Below are 26,015 nucleotides of genomic sequence, written 5' to 3' on the forward strand. Positions count from 1 at the left end.
AGACCCTAGTTGCACCGTCCAACCCATGCCAGCATGGAAAGCGGACGCTAAACGATGATGATGATGATGATGATGAATTAACATCATTATAGGAATGGCAATGAAATTTAATTATAGAGTCAAAGGTTATGTCCTAACGGTACAAAACTATACTTACCTAATGGTGGATGCAGTAAACCTCCGTTGCGTTCACAATAACCGACCGAATGAAGATCCGAGCAGTCTACCAATCTCCAAAAGTCATTCTTGTTGTCACTGCCATCGAGTCTTAAACGAAGACGAGGACCTTGCATCCCAACCACTGTAGCGATACTGATTGAAGTTAAGTTACGAGGGTCACACGCTTCTATCTTCATGCCATTCTTAAATTCATTGTTAGGTGGCGCTGAAGACTGAAGATTGAAAGAAGAAAAGAAATGAAAATGGTAAAAATATAAGGGTTCTTTTGGCAGGGTGGAGAGAATGCATTTAAACATATTAATCTTTATATATAAAATTGAAGTTGTGTGTGTGAGACTCTGTCTCCTCCGATTTAGATTCCTAACAACTCCCACATTTTGCGGTGCAGTTTAACCGAAAGCGGGTATCTTATAGTCGTCATTCATATCGATCCCTTCTGGGTATTAGTGCGCGTCTACGATGAGTCTACGATTTAAAAAAAAAATTACCATCATTTTTCCGCATTTTTAATGATTTTTGCTCGGGTTATATAAGAGAAGTAACTCTCTAAAAATGCTTATATAGTTATTTCCCTTACAAACCCAAGCAACGCCAGGTGATACTGCTAGTTAAATATAAATCGGAGATGTACTTTCATAGCAAGTGACCTGATCTGAGATTGTGTGCTGGAACGAAAACAATTGCAGCATGGAAGGTGCTTATAAGCCATTTAAATATAAATATAAATCAAATTGTAGTTAAATGAATTAAAATTTTGTGCCAAAACCAGAAAACCAAATGAATAAAAATTTTGATTGCAAAAGCAAAATGAAGAGAACTTAAAGAATATTCTTTAAAAAAAAAAACACCATTTGAGAATGGCCGTTGCCAATGCCGCACAACTGGCCCTTGTGCCGGTGGCATGTAAAAGCACCCACAGCACTATTGGAGTGGTTGGCGTTAAGAAGGGCATACAGCTGTAGAAACCCTGCCAGATCAGATTGGAGTGTGGTGCAGCCATCTGGTTCGCCAGTCCTCAGTCAAAAATCCGACCCATGCTAGCATGGAAAGTGGACATTAAATGATGATGATGATGATGATGATGACTCCAGGCACAAGGCCCAAGATTTGGGGGGAGGGGGGGTCAGTTGATTAGATCGACCCCAATACGCAACTGGTACTTAATTTATCGACCCTGAAAGGACGAAAGGCAAAATTGACCTTGGAGGTATTTGAACTCAGAACGTAAAGACAGATGAAATACCGCTAAGCATTTCATTGGATGTGCTAACGTTTCTGCCAGCTCGCCGTCTTGGACTTAAAGGATATTATCATGAGCAATATCGTTGCAATAATATTATTAGTAATACGAACATTAACAATATTACCGTTAATAATATTCTTGTTAGTGACATTGTAACTAGTAATATTATTGTTAGTCATATTAATTTCAAATTTTGGCACAAAGCCAGCAATTTCAAGGGGAGGAAGTAAATCAATTACATCGACCCTAGTACGCAACTGGTACTTATTTTATCAACCTCGAAAGTATGAAAGGCAAAGTTGACCTCGGTGGAATTTGTACTCAGAATGTAAAGACACATTCAGTAAGCATTTAACCCGACGTGCTAACCATTCTGCCACTTCACTGCCTTATTATTGTTAGTAATATCCCCATTTTAATAATAATATCATCTTATATAATATTGTTAGTAATGATATCATTTGTGGAGGCACTTGGCTTAGTGGTTAGGGTGTCAGCATCATGATTATAAGATTGTGGTTTTTATTCCTGGATTGGGTAACACATTGTGTTCTTGAGCAAAGCACTTCATTTCACGTTGCTCCAGTCCACTCAGCTGGCAAAAATGAGTAACGCTGCGATGGACTGGCATCCCATCCAGTTGGGGAACACATACACCATTGAAACAGGGAAACCAGGCCCATGAGCCTGGCTAGGCTTGAAAAGGGTGCATTTATTTATTTTAATGATATCATTTGTAACATTGTTTTGAAATTTTGGTACAAGGCCAGAAATTTCAGTGGGACGGGGTAAGTTGATTACATCAACCCCAGTGTCCAGCTGGTATATCTTTTATTGAGCCCCTGGTGGCATTTGAACTCAGAATATAAAGTCGACAGAAATACCGTGAAGCGTTTTCCCTGGCCCAGTAACAAATCTGCTAGCCTGCCACCTTGGTATCTTTATATATAAAACTGAAGTTGTGTGTGTAAGAGTCTGTCTACTCCGATTTAGATTCCTAACTACTCCCACATTTTGCAGTGCAGTTTAACCAAAAGTGGGTATCTTATAGCCGTGATTCATATCGAGCCCTTCTGGGTATTAGCGCGCGTCTACGATGAGTCTACGATTTGAAAAAAAATTTACCATCATTTTTTCGTTTTTTTAATGCATTTTTACTCGGTTTTATATAAGGGAAGTAACTCTCTAAAAATGCTTATATAGTTATTTCCCTTACAAACCCGGGCGATACTGCCAGTCATTACTAAAATCAATTAGTAATACTATCGTTAGTTATTGTTAGTAATATTATTACCATTAGTAAAATAATCTTACTTGTTTAAAACAAGATGCAGGTGCTGCTTGTGAACCAGTTTCTTTCATGTAATCTTCCCAATTGAATGTCCCTGGAATTGAAAGATAGAAATATTTATTCAAAATGACATCAACACTTCATCAAATTTTTACATACTTCAAGCTGATTGAAATCCACCTGTCATACACAACCACCACATTACACAAGGTCAGATGGTAATCGTTTTTGTCTCTACGTTTCTTATAATACATTCTTTACATTACAATAACTGTTGGACATTTTGAGTCTGTAAGGCAACCACAGAGAGTTCTAACAACTTAGTGTATTCTACCATATTATTCCATTAAATCATCATCATCATTGCTTAACATCCGCTTTCCATGCTAGCATGGGTTGGACGATTTGACTGAGGACTGGCAAACCAGATGACTGCACCAGGCTCCAATCTGATCTGGCAGAGTTTCTACAGCTGGATGCCCTTCCTAATGCCAACCACTCCATAAGTGTAGTGGGTGCTTTTACGTGCCACCGGCACGAAGGCCAGTCAGACAGCAATTCTTTTACCTCTTTCAGTCATTTGACTGCAGCCATGCTGGAGCACTGCCTTTAATCAAACAATTTGACCCGAGGACTTATTCTTTGTAAGCCTAGCACTTCTATCAGTCTCTATTGACGAACCGCTAAGTTACGGTGACGTAAACACACCAGTTGTCAAGCGATGTTGGGGGGACAAACACAAACATATACACACACACACACACATATATACGACGGGCTTCTTTCAGTTTCTCTCAACTAAATCCACTCACAAGACTTTGGTCGGCCTGAGGCTATAATAGAAGACACTTGCCCAAGGTGCCACGCAGTGGGACTGAACCCAGAACCGTGTGGTTGGTAAGCAAGCTACTTACCACACAGCCACTCCTACACCTATATCTGTAAACATAAATACGAGTGAGTAGACAAACGAAAGATAAGAACACTTAACACATTTAGTAGGAGTTACATGTATTATTTAAAAGAGTTTGATTTGGCACCATGCGACTTAAAGTTTCTTGGGCCCCTAACAGAAGCCTGTCTCAGTAATCTAAAGCTCGAAAGAGATGGGCCCATAAAACTAAGTTGCATGGAACCAGATCAAACAGTTTTAAATAATGAGTGTGTGAGTGTGTGTACACATTCACACACCAAATCTACTCACAGGGCTTTGGTTAGCCTGGGGCTATTGCAGAAAGCATTTGCTGCGCAGTAGGACTGAACCCAAAACCATATAACTGGGAAGCAAACTTGTTAACCTCACAGCCACACCTGCATCCTATTGTAATCAATACAAATATTTAATACACGTCAATTTATGCTAACTTATTCATTAACACATCACCAATTCCCAATTTTGTTTTGTTTTCCAGGTAGATTAGCCGAGTTGAATTTTTTTCTTTTTTAATGCAAATCATAATCCAAATGTTGAGTAAGGACCGAATGAGTACAACCGTGAAAATAAGTGGCGAAAATGGGGTCCCTCCAGGTTGAACTGCTACTTCTCTACACTGAAAGGTCAAAGTTCCAGTAAATGGATTCTTTGAGCCAAGCCAAACTGCAGGAGACCTAGCAGTAGACCAAGAACGTGATGGTTGGATAATCCAAACAGGTGAGGATTGATGACAGGAAAGGCATCCAGATATAGACAATGACTCAATGAATTCCATCTAATCTATGCAAGCACGCATATACGAACATTATAGACAGATAGCTATATAATATATACATAAGTACACACACAAGCATTAACATACACACACACACACACACACATATATATATATACAACACACACACACACACATATATATATATACACACACACATACACGTATATTTTATTTATATATATATATATATATATATATATATATATAAGAAATTAAAAAAGGAAAATACGCACACTTACACAGTTTTAATATAATTTTTAATATATCGACTGGTTTCGCTGTCGCTATTCATGATATTATGTTTTACTTATTTGAATATGTGTATTTTTTCTTAAGAAGAAATTTTGTCCATGTTGTGTGTGATACACAAATATAAACCTTTCTATTATAAGCACAAGGCTCTGAAACTTCAGGGGAGAGAGGGCAATTGATCAGATCGACCCCAGTATGTAACTGGTACTTAATTTATTGACCCTGAAGGGATGAAAAGCAAAGTTGACCTTGGCGGAATTTGGACTCAGAACATAGTGGCAGACGAAATACCGCTAAGCATTTTGCCTGGCATGCTAACGATTCTGCCAGCTAGCTGCCTTACATACACAAATATACTGTAGAGGAATTGTGACGACTAGAAAATAGAGTAAGCATGATTCACTGGGTGTGGTGCAAAATCAGTGTATATATACGACAAAGTGGAAATGTGTTGAGAGGGAAACTGAAAAGAACAATCAGATGTAATGAGCAAGAGAGAAGACTGCACTGATGGGCACGTGATACGTATGGATGAAGACAGCTGTATAAAGAAGTATCACTAGCTTAATGTGGATGGAGTTTGTAGAAGAATGGAAACCCAGGAAGACATGGAATGAAGTGATGAATGCTCTCTCGAGACTTTGAACCTCAGAGTAAATAACCATGTGTACTCTTTACTCTTTTACTTGCTTCAGTCATTTGACTAAGGCCATGCTCGAGCACTGCCTTTAGTCAAGCAAATTGACCCCAGGACTTATTCTTTGGAAGCCTAGTACTTATTCTATTGGTCTCTTTTGCTGAACCGCTAAGTGATGGGGGACGTAAACATGCCAGCATTGGTTGTCAAGCGATGTTGGAGGGGACAAACATATACACACACACATGCATACATACATATATACTACGGGATTCTTTCAGTTTCCATCTACCAAATCCACTCACAAGGCTTTGGTCGGCCCGAAGCTATAGTAGAAGACACTTAGTGTCACGCAGTGGGACTGAACCCGGAACCATGTGGTTCGTAAGCAAGCTACTTACCACACAGCCACTCCTACATTTTTAGTTATTTTGGTCTGGTAAGTGTTGTCTCCTAATTGCTTCTATCTAGAAATCAAAGGAAATGGCTACTATTCCCTTCAAATTTTGCTTTTGTGACCTGGACATCAATGTCTTGAAACTGACCAATTTTCCATTACATTGCAGAGATTCAGCACTGAATTGCTGAAGCAGAATTTTCTAGAAGTTTCTAAATGTTTCGAGAATTTCTGGAACGTTCTGGAAACACAGATGGCAGTATAAGTACAGGGATCATAAGCTCAAACCGTTTAGTTTACTTCTTAATATAACAAAAGCAAAGTCTGAAAGAGATATTGGCCATTTTTCCTACCTTCTAGGGGTATGTAAATAGTAACCTACTTGCTACACAAGGACAAAAACCATGTTAGTGTAACTGAGCATGATGACTGACAATACAATGCTTAAGAACTGTATTGCTTGCTTGCGAAGACCTGTTGAGGAAATTCGATGACTCGCATCCATGCTAGTGGAGCGCTAAGAGCACCATCCGAGCGTGATCGTTGCCAGAGCAGCTAACTGGCTTCCATGCTGGTGGCACATAAAAATCACCATTCATGCGTGATGTTACCAGCATTGCCTTACTGGCACTTGAAAAAAACATTTGAGCGAGGTCGTTGCCAGTGCTGCTGGACTAGCTCCTGTACAGGTGGCACGTAAAAAACACCATTTGAGCGTGGCCATTGCAAGTACTACCTGACTGGCCCTCGTGCAGGTGGCACGTAAAAACACCCACTACTCTCTCGGAGTGGTTGGCGTTAGGAAGGGCATCTAGCTGTAGAAACTCTGCCAGATCAGACTGGAGCCTGGTGCAGCCATCTGGTTCGCCAGCCCTCAGTCAAATCGTCCAACCCATGCTAGCATGGAAAATGGACGTTAAATGATGATGGTGATGATGAAGACCTACCCGTATTAATGAGACATGTCCTGGAAGCACATTGTGTATATACCTAACTGGACCCTTTACCCAATTTGCTTGTCACCCCCTATCCCCCCACCCACCATCACATATCTCTACTACTAAATCCTCTATTATTTGCCTAACTATAATATTCTGCTACTGTAATTAAATAGGACTACCTATTTTATCATTTTTCTGTGACACCAGTTATCTTCCAGACTACTTTGACCTACTTCATTTGACATTCGTTCGTCATCCCTTCCCACTCATATTTCACATTACTCACCCTTTTGTGTTACCAAACAATCTCTTCTCTGAACCCCGCTTCCTATGGACTTCTCCCTTGGCCATCTTGCCCCACACTCTTGCAAACTGCCTACCTACATGCCATTTCCCTTTCCCACATTCTTACTCTGTCAATTGTATTGTTATTACTATTCTGCTGATCTTCACCCCTTTCTGTACTGACAGACATCACCTACTCTCCCTTATATTCCCTCCATTTCACATGTATCATTGATCATTCCCTCTTCTTCACCCAATCTCCAGTCAGCATCTAGTCTTTTCTACCTTCCTTCAAATTCGTATCTATCACTGACTATTCCTCTTCCCTTGTTTATCTCAGAATTTGTAACCATCCCTTCCCATGCACTCTTGCAACCCTTTTTGTTCTGCCCCCATTCACTTTTACTCCCCTTTTTTTGTAACTTGGGGACCCACCCTGTTACCTCGTTACCATTATTTTCATCTCTTTTCTCAGCTCCACTTCAATTAATCTTATCCAATCTTGTATAAGGTAGGGCAGCCACAGATCATCTCTACAGCTAGAAATTTCCTACCTACCTTTTTGCACAATGCTAAGGGAAGTAATTCAAATGAATAAAGATGCAGAGAAAGAGAGAGAAAGAAATAGAGAGACAAATGAATGAGAAAAAGGGTAAAAATGATATAAAAATTTAAACACAAAGAAGGAAGAACAGTAGAAAGAATACCAGAATGTAGCAAAGTTTGCAACATCACTGAATCTTTAGTTATCTCATTCTCTCTCTTTGCTTTCTTTGCAGTGTTTTCAAATTATTTCTTGGAATGTAGAATAATTATTCGTGACGTATATTTGCCATTTAAATATGACTAACCCCTAAGGGTGGATGCTACTGTAGTTTGTAGCCCCAGGAGGACACCTCCTCCAGCTGGTTTTAGACACACTTTCTGTGCCCTATCAGTATTTGCAAAGGGAAGCCATCCTTCCCGTCTTCAACTTATGATACACACGGACTAGAGTTTCTGGGTATTCTCGAGTCCGTGTGTATCATAAGTTGAAGACGGGAAGGATGGCTTCCCATTGCAAATACTGATAGGGTACAGAAAGAGTGTCTAAAGTCAGCTGGAGGAGGTGTCCTCCTGGGGCTACAAACTACAGTAGCATCCACCCTTAGGGGTTAGCCATATTTAAATGGCAAATATATGTCATGATGTGTTGCAGCTACTGTTTATAACTTGCTCTCAGATTTATTATTAAAATAATTATTCCTTAATAAAAACAGTAAAAAGTACTAAGATCTGAATTTATTTACATCAGTATAAAAATTTATCCCTATAGCATTCAATGCTTATTTATTTACAATGTTTTATATTTTATCATGCATTATCTCATAGCTTCGTGATTTCAATAATGTGATTGTTTATATTTTGTAGGATAATGCAAGGAGGTAGGTGGAAGAGGTCAAATCTGGCCAGTTTGACCCTTTTATATTCAGATTACTTTCTCAAATGTGATGCTTATTTATTCACATTAATTCGAATTACTCAGGCATCATCCGGTACCTTTAAGATTTCAAAGATGTGATTGTATATTTTTAGAATGACATTGTAGGGTAGGTGAGAGAGGCCAGACCTGGCCAGCTTGACCATAAAACAGATAAAATATTTGGCCAGTTTAAATGCTAAAGGGTTAAATGGTAGAGAAAGTCTGTAAAGAAGTGTTTGAAACAATGGTAAAATTGGAAAGATATTTGATGAAAATGAAATAAAGATGTGCTGTGAACAGATGGCAGATAATTATAAAAACAAAGTAGACATGACAAAACCCATTTAAGATTGGATTAGAATGTAAGTATATGGAAAATATGGGAATATTAAAATAATGCTTAATGGTAAAGTTAGGTGTCATACCTTCAAAATAAGGACAATGAGTCATTGAGTGTCACAATAAAGATCTAGGTTTTTGCTAGTTTTATTTAAGGGATATCAGGGTTTTTTTTTTGTAAATGTACATTGTACTGCATAAAAAATATTTTCTCATGCCATAATAACAAAACAACAATACATTCAAAGCCAAATATGTTCTTATTATGTAAACTAGAGGCTGTTTGAAAGCTAATTTTATTCAGATTGCAAATAAAGAAAATATATAACAATTTTAAAGTGAACAAGCATATGTGTGTGTGTGTGCATGTGTTTTGTGTGTGTTTGTGTGTGCAAGGAGTATAAGTGCATGTGATATATATTTGAGAGATATTTACTCATAAACATAAAGGTGTAGATTATTATGTAATAGTGCAAGATTTACTTCCCTAAACTAGTTTTCAAAAACAAACAAAAAAAAACATCCTTGACCAAGGCCAGCACCAAAAGCCAAAACCATTTAACTGTGATGCAACACACATAAATTCTAACTACAAGTAAAGAGTTTCTAAAAGCATTTACAAGCAACTTTTCTCTCACTCAAACACAGTAAAAAATTGATCAAATACTTAAAATTATGTATTTCACTCATCATCATCATTTAATATCCATTTCCTATGCTGGCAATTGAGCACTTTATTCTAGGACTCCCTGTACTTATTCAACAGGAAAGGATAATGTAAGACTTTCTTTCATATCAATTTCTCATACAAGGAAGACAAATGAAAAGATACTCCTTGATTCTAAATTTTTTCATTTAAAACGGATTAGTCGTGTCCTTACAAAAGACAAAGCTGAGAGGAATTTCAGAATTAAGACTAAACTCTTTGTAGTATTTTAGTTTCATTCCTCTATGCCAAGTGTTGACAGATAAAGCACCAGGGATGTCTGACCTCAACTCTCAAGCAACTATTTCCTGTTAATGTTCAACCTTGTGCTAATGTCAGGATTCATTAAGTCATTAGACAAACAATATAGCAAAAAAAAAATCAGATTAATTAAAAAAAAAAAAAAGAAAATTACAGCACAACAGCTTGAATGCAATTAAGTATGAGCAACCAGTTTTAAATGATACAGCTGTTGTATTTATAATTAAGTAACATTAGGGCTGATGACATATTTTGTCTCTGGTCCAAGGAGTTATTTAAAAAAAAATGTTTCTCTCTCTCTCTCTCACACACACACAAATAGAGCAAATATTGCACAATTGTTTGATTGTTCCTTACTATTTTAGAATTCCTTACTGTCAGAAATACAGAAGAGTAAATAATATAAATTGAAGTGGTGAGCTTCATTATGTCCCAGAGTCAGAGTAATTATAAAAATAAGGGAAGAGAAAAAAAAAAGAACAAATTAATCAGAAAATACATTAACAAAATTTCTTAATTTCGTTAATTAAAAAATACATACACAAAATTAAAAATGTTGCAGTTAGATATAGTAGACAGGAGCAAGTATGGTGAGTAGTTAATAAGCCTGTTTTTCAATCATGTGCTTTTGGGTTCAACTTCACTGTGTAGCACCTTGGGCAAGTGTCTTCTATTGTAACCTTGGACTGACCAATGCTTTTGAGTGAAATTTAATAGATGGAAACAGTAAGGAAGCCCATCATATATATATATAAGAGGGAATGAAGGCACTCAGTATTTGACAAATTTACCGTTCAGGTTGTGATTCCTACGAGTAATCACATTAAACTCCCACTTTTGCATGACCCTAAAGGGTTGTGTGTTATCTGAAAAAGGGGCTATAATGTAATGTAAAGAGCAATTCAATAATGAGAGAAAAGAAAACCATGGGCTTGAACTTGGCACTATGCTATCTTTATATGTTACATATGTTTCAGTAGCTAGGATTAATTAATGACGTCACTGATTCGGTCTGATGTGGTGTCTGGTTTTGATTATGCATGCTGCACCTGTAAGTTGCACCTAGGGATTGCATTCATAGTGTGACATCATTAATTAATTAAACACTGGTTTCTACAAGGCACAAGGCCAGCAATTTCAAAAGGAGGGGTTAGTTGATTAGCTTGACCTCAGTGCTTGGCTGGTACTTATTTTATCGACCCTGGGAGGATGAAAGGCAAAGTCGGAATTTGAACTCAAAATGTAAAGACAGATGAAATGCCTGGCAGACTAACTAACTAATTACCAAATACTGAAACCTATTTAACAGATGTAGTAAAGGAATACCAAGTTCCCACCCATGTTTTTTTCTCTCATTGTGTATATATATATATATATATATATATATGCATGTACGTGTGTATGTGTGTTTGTCTATATGTGCCTTTGCACTGACACTGCTTGGAGATGGGCAAAGCAGCAGTGACATTTGTTTAGGATCCACAATTGGTGAAACAACACATGAAGACCAGAGATTGAAGTAGCTTTCTTGAAAACAACAGTGGACAGTTTTACACTACCTCAGAGAAATTTTACTGAACCCAAAGTGAAGAAAGTAGATGCAAAAACAACAATGAAGATGCTGATAGCTTTTGGGATTTTAATGTCGATCAATCTCAAGAATGCATAAACATGGTCTCCATACATGCCAGTGCTGCCTTGACTGGCTTTCGTGTTGGTGGCACGTAAAAAGCACCAACCGATCGTGGCCGTTGCCAGCCTCCTCTGGCCCGTGTCGGTGGCATGTAAAAAAGCACTCACTACACTAACGGAGTGGTTGGCGTTAGGAAGGGCATCCAGCTGTAGAAACACTGCCAGATCAGACTGGAGCCTGGTGCAGCCTCCTGGCTTCCCAGACTCCGGTTGAACCGTCCAACCCATGCTAGCATGGAAAACGGACGTTAAACGATGATGATGATGATGATGACACACATGGACACAAGCTCACACGCTTGCATACATACACATGCAAATGTTGGCTATTAAACAGAAGTTATAATTTCCTTAACTGTTCTTCAGATATACGTATATTTTTTTTTGTTGTATCCTAGTGCTTTTGTGATTAAATAAACTACAAGAATGAACAAATATCATTCAGTACTGAAGCTAATATTAAGAATGTGAACAAACTTGCTTCTTATACCAATACTAACCTGGATAGTCATATTGATATGACGAGCCCTTTGAACTCGATGACATTGTCGATTCCTCACAGTTGTAAGCAACTGAAAAGCAGGATTAGGAAAAACTTGGATAAAAGAAATATCACAAAACATTCCTTAGAAAACAATAAGTCTCCAAATTATTTGAATAAATGTTTTTTTTTTTTTTTGGAATGTAGAAAGAGAAAAAAAAAAGGTGAGGAGGGAGTTTTTCAGACTTAAAATGTAGTGCTTTTAATGAGCTTTCCCACCAGTTTTCTACGGGCAATTTACGAGCAGATATTCACTTCATACGTTGTTGAATTTTTACAACTCCACACTTCTGCTGCCCTTCAGCACGAATATATCAAGTATGAATAGTTTTAACAATACCAATAAACATGGAGTTTAGGAATAAGAGAGAACATTTTCAGTCTTGGTTAGATCTGATGGCATTCGTCTATCAGTTTGCCTGACACTTAACAATTTTGAAACATTTAATATAATAACTTAGGGTAGTTTCTTCAGATCCATTTCCAGATGTTACGGTTAAATGAGAGTTTTGATGTGTATCTACTAAGGAATTTATGAAAATTATGAAATGTCTTTGTATCTGAACGTGTTTACATCAATTTAGAGGTAATAGTCACCTGCTTTTATATAGTTATATGCAACAATGTTTTGTGTGTAGTATGTGTTCTGGAAGATATTTTTGTTCCTCTGAGGTGTAGTAAATAAATGTGTATGTATGTATTGTATCTATATGTGTATTATATCTGCAAATGTTAAAAAAAAAACAAAAAAAAAAGACATTCTAAATACAGTTAGAAATCAAAAGAAATAAAAATTACAAAAATATAAGCAAATTTTTTAATATCATATGGAGATAATCTATTTTATTTTTCTTGTATTTTACATTTTATGGCATTACTAAAATCTAAAAATTAAAATTAATTTATACAGCTAATAAAATAATAAAATGACTAGCAACATAAATTAAACATACATTTATCAACAGAATGTGATGTTACTAAGTTTAATATTTTCTATGAAGTACATCAAAATCTAAGACAACTATCTTAATGTTGTCAGCTGTTATCTAAATATTTGAATTAAAAACAAAACAAAACAATAAATAAATAAAAAAAAACAACATAAACAACATACATTCATACATTTCAGTATTTTGTCGGGAAGAATATCAAAACATTTTAAAAGAATAAAAGCGTAATAATGATATTTCATTTTTTTTTTTTTTTTGGAAGTAAAATGGTGTTGACACCAACCCCTTGAAATGTTTATTTCTAAATAATGAAATACTAAAATTTAATATCTACAAAAAAAAAAAAAGATAAAAAAATAAAATAAATAAAAAAATTCTGAATTTATAAAATAGTCAATAAAATTGTTTTTAGAAAGTAAAAAAAAACATGTATTTTCCCAAGAAACTTATGCTCCTGAGTCAAGAAAAGACTGATTGAATAATAGCTGGTCCTTGATCTAACCAATTCTGAATGAACTGATTGTGTCATGTTTTACCAAAAAGGAGTGGCTGTGTGGTAAGTAGCTTGCTTACCAACCACATGGTACCGGGTTCAGTCCCACTGCGTGGCACCTTGGACAAGTGTCTTCTACTATAGCCTCGGGACGACCAAAGCCTTGTGAGTGGATTTGGTAGGCGGAAACTGAAAGAAGGCCATCATATATATGTGTGTCCCCCCCAAATATCGCTTCACAATCGATAGTGTGTTTACGTCCCAGTCACTTAGCAGTTCGGCAAAAGAGACCGATAGAATAAGTACGAGGCTAACAAAGAATAAGTCATGGGGTTGATTTGCTCAACTACAGGCGGTGCTCCAGCATGGCCACAGACCGAAACAAATAAAAGAACAAAAGAATTAAAAATTTTAAATACACTATAACAAGTTTGGAGCTATTTCTTATTGGAGCAGTTTGAAATAAGATCTTTGTTGTTGCGGAATGACGAATGAGGTATCTATTAGCTGAAATACTCATTGAAATTACTCATACTGGTGTTAATTTATCAACAACTAGATAGTGAGTGTCTGTTTAAGCTTATCCTCATTACCATCAATATTTAACATCCGTTTTTCATGCCGGCAGGGTTGGACAGCTTGACAGGAGCTGGCAAGGCCAGGGGCCCATACCAGGTTCCATAGTTTGTTTTGCCTTGGTTCCTACAGCTGGATGTCCTTGCTGACGCCAACCACTTTACGGAGTGTACTGGTGCTTTTTACATGGCACCAGCACCAGTGCTTTTATGCATGGCACCAGCATCCACACCAATGTTTTTTTCATGAGATCTTAATTTTAGGATCTCATAGGTCAATATAATTTTTTTTTCTTATCCTTGAGCCCTAGAATTCATATGGTCAGGTACGCAATTTCCAGGACATATAAGTACCTAAGATCTCTACTTTCTCTTGAATGAGATGCCTGTCTGTTGCAGGGTACAAAGCAAGTAATCATTTGCGGAGATGGGATACGTTGACTATGATGAACCCATTACTTAACTGGTACTTTAACCCTTTCGATACCAAACCAGCTGAAAGTGCCTCTGGTTCTTGATGCCTTGTTTCCATAAGTTCTGAATTAAAATCTTCCACCAAACCGTAGTCACAATTTATGTTCCTAACACAAGTTTAATGGTAACTAAGTTTTTTTTACTAAATTCTTTGATATATCTAAAATTAATTGAAGGAAACCCAGAGCATCATAACAGAAATATGGGAACAAAATGGTTAATTTTATCAATCTCAAAGAGAGGAAAGGCAAAGTTGACCTTGATAAGATTTGATTTCAGAATGTAAAGAACTGAAAGAAATGTTGCTATGCATTTTGTCGGCCTCACTAACAAGGCTGCCAACCCACAGCCAATAGAAAATAAATACACAAACTGTAAAAGAATCAAAAATGGACTGGTTTAACCAAACAGGATGTATGAGATCATCTCAAGGAAACAATCAGAGATTTTTGCCAAGAAATGTTAATAAATATGTCAACTTTGGTAAACAAAAAAAAAATTCTATTCTCAAAGCAGTTGGATGAGGTGGCAGATTAGTCATGAATTTCAAGCTAATATCACTGAAAAAAAACTAAATTTTATAGAATTCAAAATTTCTAGTAGTGAACTGAAATGAAAGTTCTTATGGTATTGCTTTACTGAAAACAGAGGACATGCGAAGGCTAGAAAGGAATGAAGCAAGTATACTCCACTGGATGTGCAATGTAAGCGTGCATATATGACAGGGTGCTAATGTATGGAGAGAAAAATTAGGGATAAGAGGAATCAGGGGTAATGTGCAAGAAGGAAGAAGGCTGCACTGGTTTGGACATGTGATGCATATGGATGAGAACAGTTGTTTAAAGAAGTGCTGCATACTGAAAATGGATGGAACTTGTGGAAGGAGACACAGGAAGACATTGGATGAAGTAGAGAAGGCAGATCACAAGATGCTGAGCCTCATGGAGGAGATGACAAAGGACCAAGATGATTAGCAATCTGCTGTGCTCAAGATGACCCGTACATCAGCAAACACAAGGTCCTAAAAAAGATTCTGGCTATGCTTTTATGTGCGGGACCCTATCCTTACATTCATCCTGCCCTGCCGTCAAACATTCACCAAATTTCATTTCCCAACCCTTTCCAACACGTATCCCCTAACTTTCTGCACTACCAGTTAATGCTCCCCCTACGTTCACCTTTGTGCCCTTGGGTTGTCTCCCCATCACCTCTACCATTCTTCATCTTAACACCTTTCATACCTGTTGTCATTTCCAGAGCCCATCTCATGTCTGCAACACGTCTTCCATTCCTTTGCTCCAACACCTTGCTCTTAATCCCTGAGCCAATTCCATCCCTTACCTTTACTCCCCTATACTGATACTTCCTATTATGCAGCACTTCCACCCCTCTGTCACTACACTCACCTCTATCCCCATCTCTAACCACCTGTTTCTTTCACCTTCACACTTATAACCACCTCCACCCTCCTGATTCACTGCCTGTACTCTACCTTGCATCTTGAGGGTTTGCTCTGGCACCCCATCACTACCATCTTATCTTTTTACTCATACCCACCCTTATATGATGTGGGGTAGCCATGTAACTTCACTGCAGCAAGACACCTGTGCTTGTCCCTCCATCATACTTTAACACCACCAACACTTGACATAAAGTCTCCACTTCCCTTCTCAAACCCACCCCAGCACGCGCACACACACACACAGCTCAGGTGGATTTTTCCCTATCCCTTTTCCTTTTGTTTTGCAATTCACTCGACAATCACACTGATGCTGGTGGCAAGAAAAGAGCACCCCCATGCACTCTGTAAAGTGATTGGCATTAGGAAGGGCATCCAACCATAGAAACCATGCCAAAGCCGACATTGGAGCATGGCACAGCCGTGTAGTTTGCTGGATCCTTGTAATCTTCCAACCCATTCCAGCATGGAAAACAGACATTAATTGATGATGATGAATGGGTTAAATGCTAGGCACAGGAGTGGCTGTGTGGTAAGTATCTTGCTTACCAACCACATGGTTCCGGGTTCAGTTCCATTGCGTGTCACCTTGAGCAAGTGTCTTCTACTATAGCCTTGGCCCAACCAAAGCCTTGTGAGTGGATTTGGTAGACGGAAACTGAAGGAAGCCTATCGTATATATGTATATATATATATGTACATGTGTGTAGATGTTTATGCGTCTGTGCTTGTCCCCCCAACATTGCTTGACAACCGATGCTGGTGTGTTTATGTCCCCGTAACTTAGCGGTTCGGCAAAAGAGACCGATAGAATAAGTACTAGGCTTACAAAGAATAAGTCCTAGGGTTGATTCATTTGACTAAAGGCGGTGCTCCAGCATGGCCGCAGTCAAATGACTGAAACAAGTAAAAGAGACAAGGAAGGAATCATTAATCCTATGGCAGTTTTAAAACTACCGTCGTAAACTCCCAAACAGTAAAATTATATTTTTCACTAGCAATACTATATACAACATTATATGTAACAAGCTATCCAACATTATATGTAACAAGCTGTATTTTGTATTTAGCAAAGAATATTTAGAAAAAGTATTTCAAATGTTTAAATGGCATCCAGTTCTGCTTTTTTTTTGTGTTTTGTTGGGGTTTTTTTTGTCATCTGGAATTTAAGAACTCTGCATAATTAAGAATTTTTCGCTACACAATGTTCCAAGATATACACCTTGATAATATTTTTACTTTATTACAGAATATCCAGTTTAAAATTTCACTTTTTAATGAAGCACACAAAACAAAAACAAAATAAAAAGAGACGCCCAGATAAAGCAAGATTTAATTATCTTGACATCTAAAGGATCATATGCCATTGTTGTCATCTCTGCAGGAATTGGTACCAAATCAAAGCCATCTGCTGATTTCAGGCCATGGGTTGTCAGAAGACATCCTCTTTTTCAGTTCTATATTTAAGAGATGTACATTATTTACATTTGACAGATATTTGTCTTCATCTTATTTATCACAATGTTTCAGCTGATATACCCTCCAGTCTTCATCAGGTGTCTTGGGGAAATTTCGAACCTGGGTTCTCGTTCCTAAGATATTTTTTGATGTTATTATTATTATTATTCAGGTCACTGCCTGGAATCGAACTCGTGGGCATATGGCATAGTGGTTAAGAGCACGGGCTACTAACCCCAAGATTCCGAGTTCAATTCCAGGCAGTGACCTGAATAATAATAATAATAACATCAAAAAATACCTTAGGAATGAGAACCCAGGTTCGAAATTTCCCCAAGACACCTGATGAAGGCTGGAGGGTATATCAGCCGAAACGTTGTGTTAAAAACAAACAAGATGAGGACAAATATCCGTCGAATGTAAATAATGTAAGTAATCCTCTTTTTCATTCAACGGTTATGAATTTTACATCTTTTTTCTGTTACTTCTTTCATTGTTGCTCCCCACAAAAACCCAATCATCTACGCATGCAGCTGTTCAAAAGAATTTTTTTCCAGTTACTATTAATGTTCTGGTAACTTTTGGTGATCATCTGACAGTAGTTCCTTTGTGTCCAATGAGCATGAGGAAGAGTGGTGCACCCTCACATGGCTACGTACACCAACCTTTGACACTACTGGGCTTTTCCTCCTGCTTGCACTTAGCATTAGTTTTAAAGGGTCATCCATGCAATCCAAACCTTGTTGGACATCTGACTACAATAGCTCAATAGGCTAAGATGGCCGCAGTGATAAACGAGCTTAGCTTGACATTGGGGTGGCCTTGTCCTAGATAGCCTTGACATTGGAGTGGCCTTACAAGGATGGAGAGCTACCCAGGAGTTGTTGGAAAGGTATCAAAGGGAGCACCAGATTGCCAGAGAGACTCCATTCCCTGTTTTATTGTCAAGGTTGACTCCCCAAGCCTTTTCCTTTCTCAGGGCACCCAAAAGAAAATAAGGGTTTGAACTTAAAGTTTCTTCCATTAAATGCTAATTAACCTATAGTCAGGGATCCTAATGGTTGACACTTCTCAGGTCACAGTAAACCTGGGAGCAGCAGAGGCTGGAAGGTGGTTCCACATTCCTCAAAATCACGGAACTCCTAAACCAGGGTCCCCGTACCAGATGCAGTTTAATCCTTCAGCATCCAGATTACTCTGCCAAACAAAGCTTATTTAATCAAATTGTCTTAAATTAATCAGGCATTATCTTGTAGTTTCAAGATTTTGATGATGTGATTGTTGATTTTTAGAACAACTTTATAGGGGAGGTGTGAGAGGCAGGATCTAGGTGGCTTGAACATTAAACAGGTAGAATATTTTGACTGGTTATGGTCAGTTTAAATGCTAAAGGGTTAAAGTCATACCTAGGACTAGTAATCAACTATTCAACACAGAAAAATCTTAGTATTGGGTTGCCTGGAAAGTTTGTGCTGATTTATAGTAGCTTACCTTTCGACTTATTTTAGAACATGGTTGAGTCCATAAAATAGGATTTGACTACACCTCCATTTAGAGCACAGTTTAAGCTATCTTTTAGTGGAAGAAAGTTTATGTTCCTATAACCCGTGTTAATTCTGTAACCCTTTAAAATGGCAGATAAGAAAGTTCATTTTCGGCACTTGATGCTTTGGAAACCAGACAAAAATTGCTGCAGCTCGGCTGAGATGTATTACCCCACCCTCCATATTCACCAGATATTGCTCCTTCGGATTTCCACTTATTCAGGTCCCTGCAGAATAGTCTTAATGGTAAAAATTTCAATTCCTTGGATGACATAAAAAAATACCTTGATGAATTCTTTGCCATGAAACCACCTCAATTCTGGGAAGAGGGTATTTTCAAGTTAAAGGAAAGATGGAGACGCATTGTGCAACAAAACGGTTCATATTTGGTTGATTAAAAATGTAATGGCAAGTATTTATTGACCTTTTTCTTTCCATTAAAAATCGGCATGAACTTTCCAGACAACCCAATATATATTTGTTTACATTTGTCTTTCATGTCAAATGTACAATAATCTTCTCAATAGACAACCAGTGGACCAAGATTAGAACTTATTCAACTAAGGTTTTAATGTTTGTTCTCTGTGAAAGACACAGACATGATGATGCAAGTAAACTAAGAACACAGCAAATGGCAAGATTTTGCGAAAACAGTTGGCCTTAATTACTGGTAACCATGGAAATTATCAAAGCGAAATACTTTTTACCAAATATTTCGGTTGATCACCAGTGTCATCATAATCATTAAAACATGTCACGGGGGTGGACAGCTTTGCTGTGATGCATATTGTAACTCATCTTATTTTTTAAAATTTTATGGAACATACAATGGATCGTCATCATCACCATTGAACATCTGTTTTCCCATACTGGCATGGGTTGGACGAGTTTGACTGGAGTTGGTAAGGCCAGGGGCCACACCAAGCTCTGTAGTTTATTCTGGCATGGTTTCTGTAGCTGGATGCCTTTCCTGATGCCAACCACTCCACAGAATGTACTGGGTGCTTTTAACATGGCACCAGCACCAGTGCTTTTAATGTGGTACCAGCACCAGTGTTTTTTATGTGGCATCAACCCCGGTATCAATTCTGCTGTGGCAGACTATACATATAATCTCTATATATATAAAACTGAGAATGTGTGTCTGTCTGTGTCTGTGTGTTTCCTTAAAACTTGAGAACTACTAAACCAATTTCATTCAAATTTTACACATGCCTTACTTAAGGTCGGGGGAGTGTCATCAGCAAAAAAATTTTAACTTTTTCCCTAGGGCGACCCCACAGCAATATCATATCTTCTCCACTATTTCAGTATTACGTGTTAAAAGTGAAACAAAAATATCTCTATATTGTAATGCAGACACTTTCACTTTAATACTGAAACTATTAAAATGAAAGTATTATATAACAGGGATAACAGTGGTCATCCATTTTGCTAGAAGATCCGCTATGGTCTTATATGCAACACCACTGGTTTTCAATTCATATTAATCAAATCAATATTCAATTTTTCACCCTTATTATGTGTGTGTGTTTTAGCAATTCGTATAAAATTGCATCAATGACTTGAACTTGAATAAGTGGTTTCACATAAATGGGGATAAATTAAAAAGGTTTGTTGTTGTTATTATTACTGTTTGACTATTGTAATCACATTTGTTGGTTCCTCGTCAGGGAAACGTTGTTGTGTTGCATTTGTTAAATAATTGTAAACCGTAACCCTCCCCCTTTCGGAGAAGGGGCTTTGGTTATTGTTTAAAAATTGAATTGTGTCCCTGTTTGGGGAAATTGACAATATTTTCACTGTCTTTACAGAAGCATTTTTGTTAAAATGCCTTCGATAGAAGAAAGTCCAAAAATGAATTTCGCTGCAGCCGTACACTTCTATACAAGAGGGAGGACAAGATCCAATTGATCGAAATTGCAAGAGATGGGCCTACAATTCCAGTCTGTTATGAGATATGCTGTGACTGAGAAGACTTGGCAAATAAAGTGAGTTCACAGCTGTAACCTACGCCAGTGTCACATAACCAGCTCACTCAAAAGTACCTTGGATCGTAGGACATGCCGTGCTTGAGGAGACCTACTGAGTCAAGTACATCAAAATCACATGGAAATTGCAGTTGTGATTCCTGTGCCAGTGGCACGTAAAAAGCATCATCTGAACGTGGCTGATGCCAGTGCTGCCTTGGCTGGCTTCTGTGCTGGTGGCATGTAAAAAGCACCAACCGGTCATGGTCGTTGCCAGCCCCCTCTGCCCCTGTACCAGTGGCACATAAAAAGCACCCACTACACTCTCAGAGTGGTTGGCGCTAGGAAGGGTATCCAGTTGTAGAAATACTGCCAGATCAGATTGGAGCCTGGTGTAGCCTCCTGGCTTCCCAGACCCCAGTCGAACTGTCCAACCCATGCTAGCATGGAAAACTGACATTAAACAATGATGATGATGATGAAATAAATATATATAAATATATATACACACATACATACACATACATACATATAGTCAAGGACACATACTAACTGGCTCTGAAGGGGCAGTGACAAGACCTCCAAGAGTGACTGGAGATAAAGATTAATTGGGTGATATTAGTGTAATTAATGTTTAATTAGTTACAAATTAGAGAAGTGGGTATATGGACAGGAAACAATAAAGCTGCAGTTCTGAATGTGAAGAAATTAAGAAATCATTTTGTACAAAGCCTTGGGTATGAAGCAGTGGAATGGTGAAATTCTTGATAAGGAATGACCATTCAGTTGTTTGACCAACTGAATTCCTAATAATGAAATGAACTTATATAAGTGGCCGAATATTCCACAGACATGTGGACTTCTTAATGCAAATCTGAGGCTGAATCAAAGTGGCAAAATGTTTCAAAGATGATCCAATGAATTATAAGAATAATCCTGAGAAAAAGAGAGAAAAAAGATTTGACTCCTGGACTGATACCCCAAGAGGATAAAAAGTGAAGTTGACCCTAGCAGAATCTGAGCTTACAGTGCAGAGAACTAGCATGAATGCCATAAGACATGACACCACACACTCCTTGCCATTTGCTATCCCATCCTTAACCCTTTCGTTACCAAACTGGCTGTAACCGGCTCTGGCTCTGTAATACAAATGTCTTGTTTACATAAGTTTTCAAATAAATTCTTCCACCAAACCTTAGTCACAATTTATGTTCTTAACTCTAGCTTAATGATAACTAAGTTATTTTACTAAATTCTTTGTTATATTTAAAATAATTGAAAGAAACACAGAGCATCTCAACAGAAATATGGTAACGAAAGGGTTAATAGAATGACATGGGTGAAGGTTAGAGCACAGGAGATCTTCAGTTAGACCAGAGACCATTGTAAAAGAGACAAATAATGGATGCAGCACATTGGTAAAGCAACAGAACTGAAGATTAGTTTGTCACAAATGGCTTTATTAGGAAATAGTTCAGAATTGGCGTGCTGTGCCAGAGACATGTCAGTAATCTAAGATAGATTCAAGTAGTTATTTTTTATTTGTTACATATATATATATATTATATATATTGTGATGGGCTTCTTTCAGTTTCTCTCTACCAAATCCATTCACAACGCTTTGATCGACTTAGGGCTTTAATTGAAGATACTTGTGTAAGATGCTACAGAATGGAAATTAACCCAAGACTACAGGAATTTATTTTTTTACTTTTATTCAGAATATCTTCAATTGCAATAGCAATGAGAGAATATCAGTTAACATGGCAACATATTTCAACTTTTACCAAAAGAATACATTTCCATTTTTGGTTTTCATGATTTTCTTTCAACCCAAGGTCAGCCCAGATTGAGAAGACCCAAGATCAAAATCATTCCAGCTGTGTCCATCCCCTCAGTTATTTCAGACACTGTAAGCCCAGGACTACATTATCCAATGTGTCCCGCCTTCTTCAAGGCATTGAAGTGTGTGATTTGAAAGAGAATTAGCTGCTATTTCTAACTGGTCAACCAACCACATAAGTTTTATTAGATGTTTTTTCCAGTTTATTTACATAAATGGTGGTGGTGGTGGCGGGTATGTATAAGTTGATTATGACCTCACAAGTTTGACATCAAATCAAAGATCGCTGAGTTTGTGTCAAATGAAAGCAGGCTAGTTCAGTTAAGGGGTTTGTTTTAAATTTTGGGCAAGCTAGCTCATTATGCTATATATTGAATGCTAAAGCAAAAAATCTCACCGTTCATCATGTTTATGGCTCAGTCATACAAACAGAAATATAAATTTACTTTGTCCAGCAATCATTTCTTCTAAGACTTAACAAATTTCAGTGCTACTTTAGTGTGCAGTCTACCAGGCCATTTAAACTTTATGTGCAGTCTAACCTTAAAACTCTAACCCTAATCCATAAAATGTCATTTCACGGATTAGACCATGGTTAATGCAGTAAACCATATCCTTAAGCAGCACTCAAATTTCTTAACCCTTTTGATACCAACATGGCCAAAACCGCCTCTGGCTCTCTAGTACAAATGTCTTGTTTACATAAGTATTGAATTAAATTCTTCCACCAAACCTTAGTCACAATTTATGTTCCTAACACTAGCTTAATGATAACTATGTTATTTTACTAAATTCTTTGTTATATTTAAAATTAATTGAAAGAAGCACAGAGCATCTCAAAATAAATATGGTAACGAAAGGGTTAAATAACCAAGGTAGCTGAACTATTGAAAGATACTGCTTTTACTGAGCTAATTTCACCAATATGGGGAGGGAGAAAGGGGAAAAGTTGATTCTATATAAGACAGATTCTTTAGTATGAAATTTCAAAAATAAAGTTACAATTTAATCAACAACACAAACAACAAAATGTTTATTTCATTATGAACGAATCATGGAAAATCCAAACTTACCCCGACGCCTCATGTTTCATCCCATCAAGGTTTAAGACATCACAAAATCTTCTAAAAGTCCCTGAAGTACTGTAGCAGATACTCCTCCACATCAGGTAATAATCTTCAAGATGGAATCAAAAATAATAATAATAATAATGATGATGATGATGATGATGATAATAATGGTTTCAAATTTTGGCACAGGGCCAGCAATTTTAAGGGAGGGGGATAAGTAGGTTACGTCGACTTCAGTATCCCAGTGGTAATTATTTTATCAACCCCGATCGGATAAAGGGCAAAATCGACCTTGGCGAAATTTGAACTCAGAATGTGAAGACGGGCGAAATGCCGCAAAGCGTTTTGCCCACCATGCTAACGATTCTGCCAGCTCTTTTCTACTATAGGCACAAGGCCTGAAATTTCGGGAGAGTGGGTAAGTCGAATACATCGATCCCAGTCCACAACTGGTACTTATTTTATCAGGTCTCCGAAGGACGAAAGGCAAAGTCGACTTCGACACACTAGCAGCGTAACTAGAGTGTGTACGGCCCAGGGGCGGCCCTTCCGTTTGCCGCCCCTGGACCCCACAAAAAACACATATTGTCTACAGCAGACCCAAAAGTGCCGCTCGGGGGCGGACCGTCCCGACCCCATCCCTAGCAAATGCTGATGCTTCGACGGCATTTGAACCCAGAACATGAAGACGGACGAAATGCCGCTAAGCATTTTGCCCAGCTAACGATTCTGCCAGCTCTGTTGTAGGTCTAGAATTCCATTGCATATAAGATAGTAAAAAAGAAAAAAAAAAACATTTACAAGTTAAATGAAAGCTGCATTTTTTTAATGAAAATACTGTTACTCTTTTACTCGTTTCAGTCATTTGACTGCAGCCATGCTGGAGCACCGCCTTTTTTAGTCGAGCAAATCGACCCCAGGACTTATTCTTTTATAAGCCTAGTACTTATTCTATCGGTCTCTTTTGCCGAACCGCTAAGTAATGGGGACGTAAACACACCACCATCGGTTGTCAAGCGATGTTGGGGGGACAAACACAGACCACACACACACACACACATATATATATATATGTATGTATATATGTGTTTGTGTGTGTGTGTATATATATATATATATATACGACGGGCTTCTTTCAGTTTCTGTCTACCAAATCCACTCACAAGGCTTTGGTTGACCCGAGGCTATAGTAGAAGACACTTGCCCAAGATGCCACGCAGTGGGACTGAACCCGGACACATGTGGTTGGTAAGCAAGCTACTTACCACACAGCCACTCCTGCGCCTAAGAAAAGAAAAAAACAAAACAAAGGACAATTGTTTTTGAAAACAAGCCAGGAATTTAACCTTAGATAATAGTTCCAAAAACGTACAGCTATAATCAAAGAAATGTTATAGCAACGTAGGCGCAGACGTTGCTGCGAGGCTGAAAAGCTTGTTTCCTAACCAAGCTGCCTTGGGTTCGGTCCCACTGTGCAGTGCCTTGGACGTGTGTTTTCTTACAGCCCCGGGCCGACCAAAATCTTCTGAGTGGATTTGGAAGACGGGAAATAAAAAGCATGCGTTTATCAGTGTGTGTATGTATATGTGTGTCTTTGTGCTGTTTGCCCAACAACCGGTGTTGGTTTGTTTAAAGTTCCTGGTTTAGAAATAAATAAAAAAAAAAGGTACTGGAGTCGATATGTTCGACTAAAACGCTTCAAGGTGATGCCCCAGCATGGCCGCAGTCCAATGAATGAAGCAAGTGAAAGATGAAAGATGAGTCTAAAATGACTAAAAGGCATTCTTCTCGATTAATCAATAACTGATAATTGGACTTTTGACTAATGGAAAAATTATTATTTTTTTTTTTTTTTTAAATGGAGCTTTTTACACATGAAGTCATAAATTAGTGAGAAAACAGTGGCTTCTTTTGTCCTTTATTTCCCCCACCCCCAAATTAAATTTCATTAAACTTGGTTTCATAAAATCAATAAAGACAAACGGAGGGGGGGGGTGGAAGTAAAAATAATACCAAAACAGCGACTTGTCGCAAAGAAAACAAGAAGCCATAGAAATGATGAGATCATCTGTTCAAAAGAAGATTTGATGAAAATGTATATAAAGCTGATTGAATTTTTGAATAGTTAATGATGGAAGTATAGAATTAAGAAAGATGGTTAAATCATCCCGTAACTTAGCGGTTCAGCAAAAGAGACCGATAGAATAAGTACTAGGCTTGCAAAGAATAAGTCCTAGGGT

At 37.7% G+C, this 26,015-nt stretch overlaps 1 protein-coding gene across 4 annotated transcripts in view; it reads right to left on the reverse strand.

Moving 5' to 3' along the window:
• The window catches only part of LOC115222105 (sex comb on midleg-like protein 2), a 65,252-nt gene that overhangs the window by 35,291 nt on the left and 3,946 nt on the right, over nucleotides 1–26,015 (reverse strand). For 3 of the 4 annotated variants that reach the window (XM_029792223.2, XM_029792225.2, XM_029792222.2), the window contains exons 2-5: nucleotides 23,779–23,881; nucleotides 11,899–11,970; nucleotides 2,738–2,808; nucleotides 158–392 (exon numbers count right to left, since the gene is read on the reverse strand). In XM_029792223.2, the coding sequence (XP_029648083.1) occupies nucleotides 158–392; nucleotides 2,738–2,808; nucleotides 11,899–11,970; nucleotides 23,779–23,791 (391 nt within the window). In that variant the 5' untranslated portion in view covers nucleotides 23,792–23,881. The remainder of the gene's footprint in view (nucleotides 1–157; nucleotides 393–2,737; nucleotides 2,809–11,898; nucleotides 11,971–23,778; nucleotides 23,882–26,015) is intronic. The other variant, XM_029792224.2, reaches the window with a different exon arrangement.

The sequence above is a fragment of the Octopus sinensis genome, linkage group LG19, assembly GCF_006345805.1.
Source record: "Octopus sinensis linkage group LG19, ASM634580v1, whole genome shotgun sequence".
Taxonomy (NCBI): domain Eukaryota; kingdom Metazoa; phylum Mollusca; class Cephalopoda; order Octopoda; family Octopodidae; genus Octopus; species Octopus sinensis.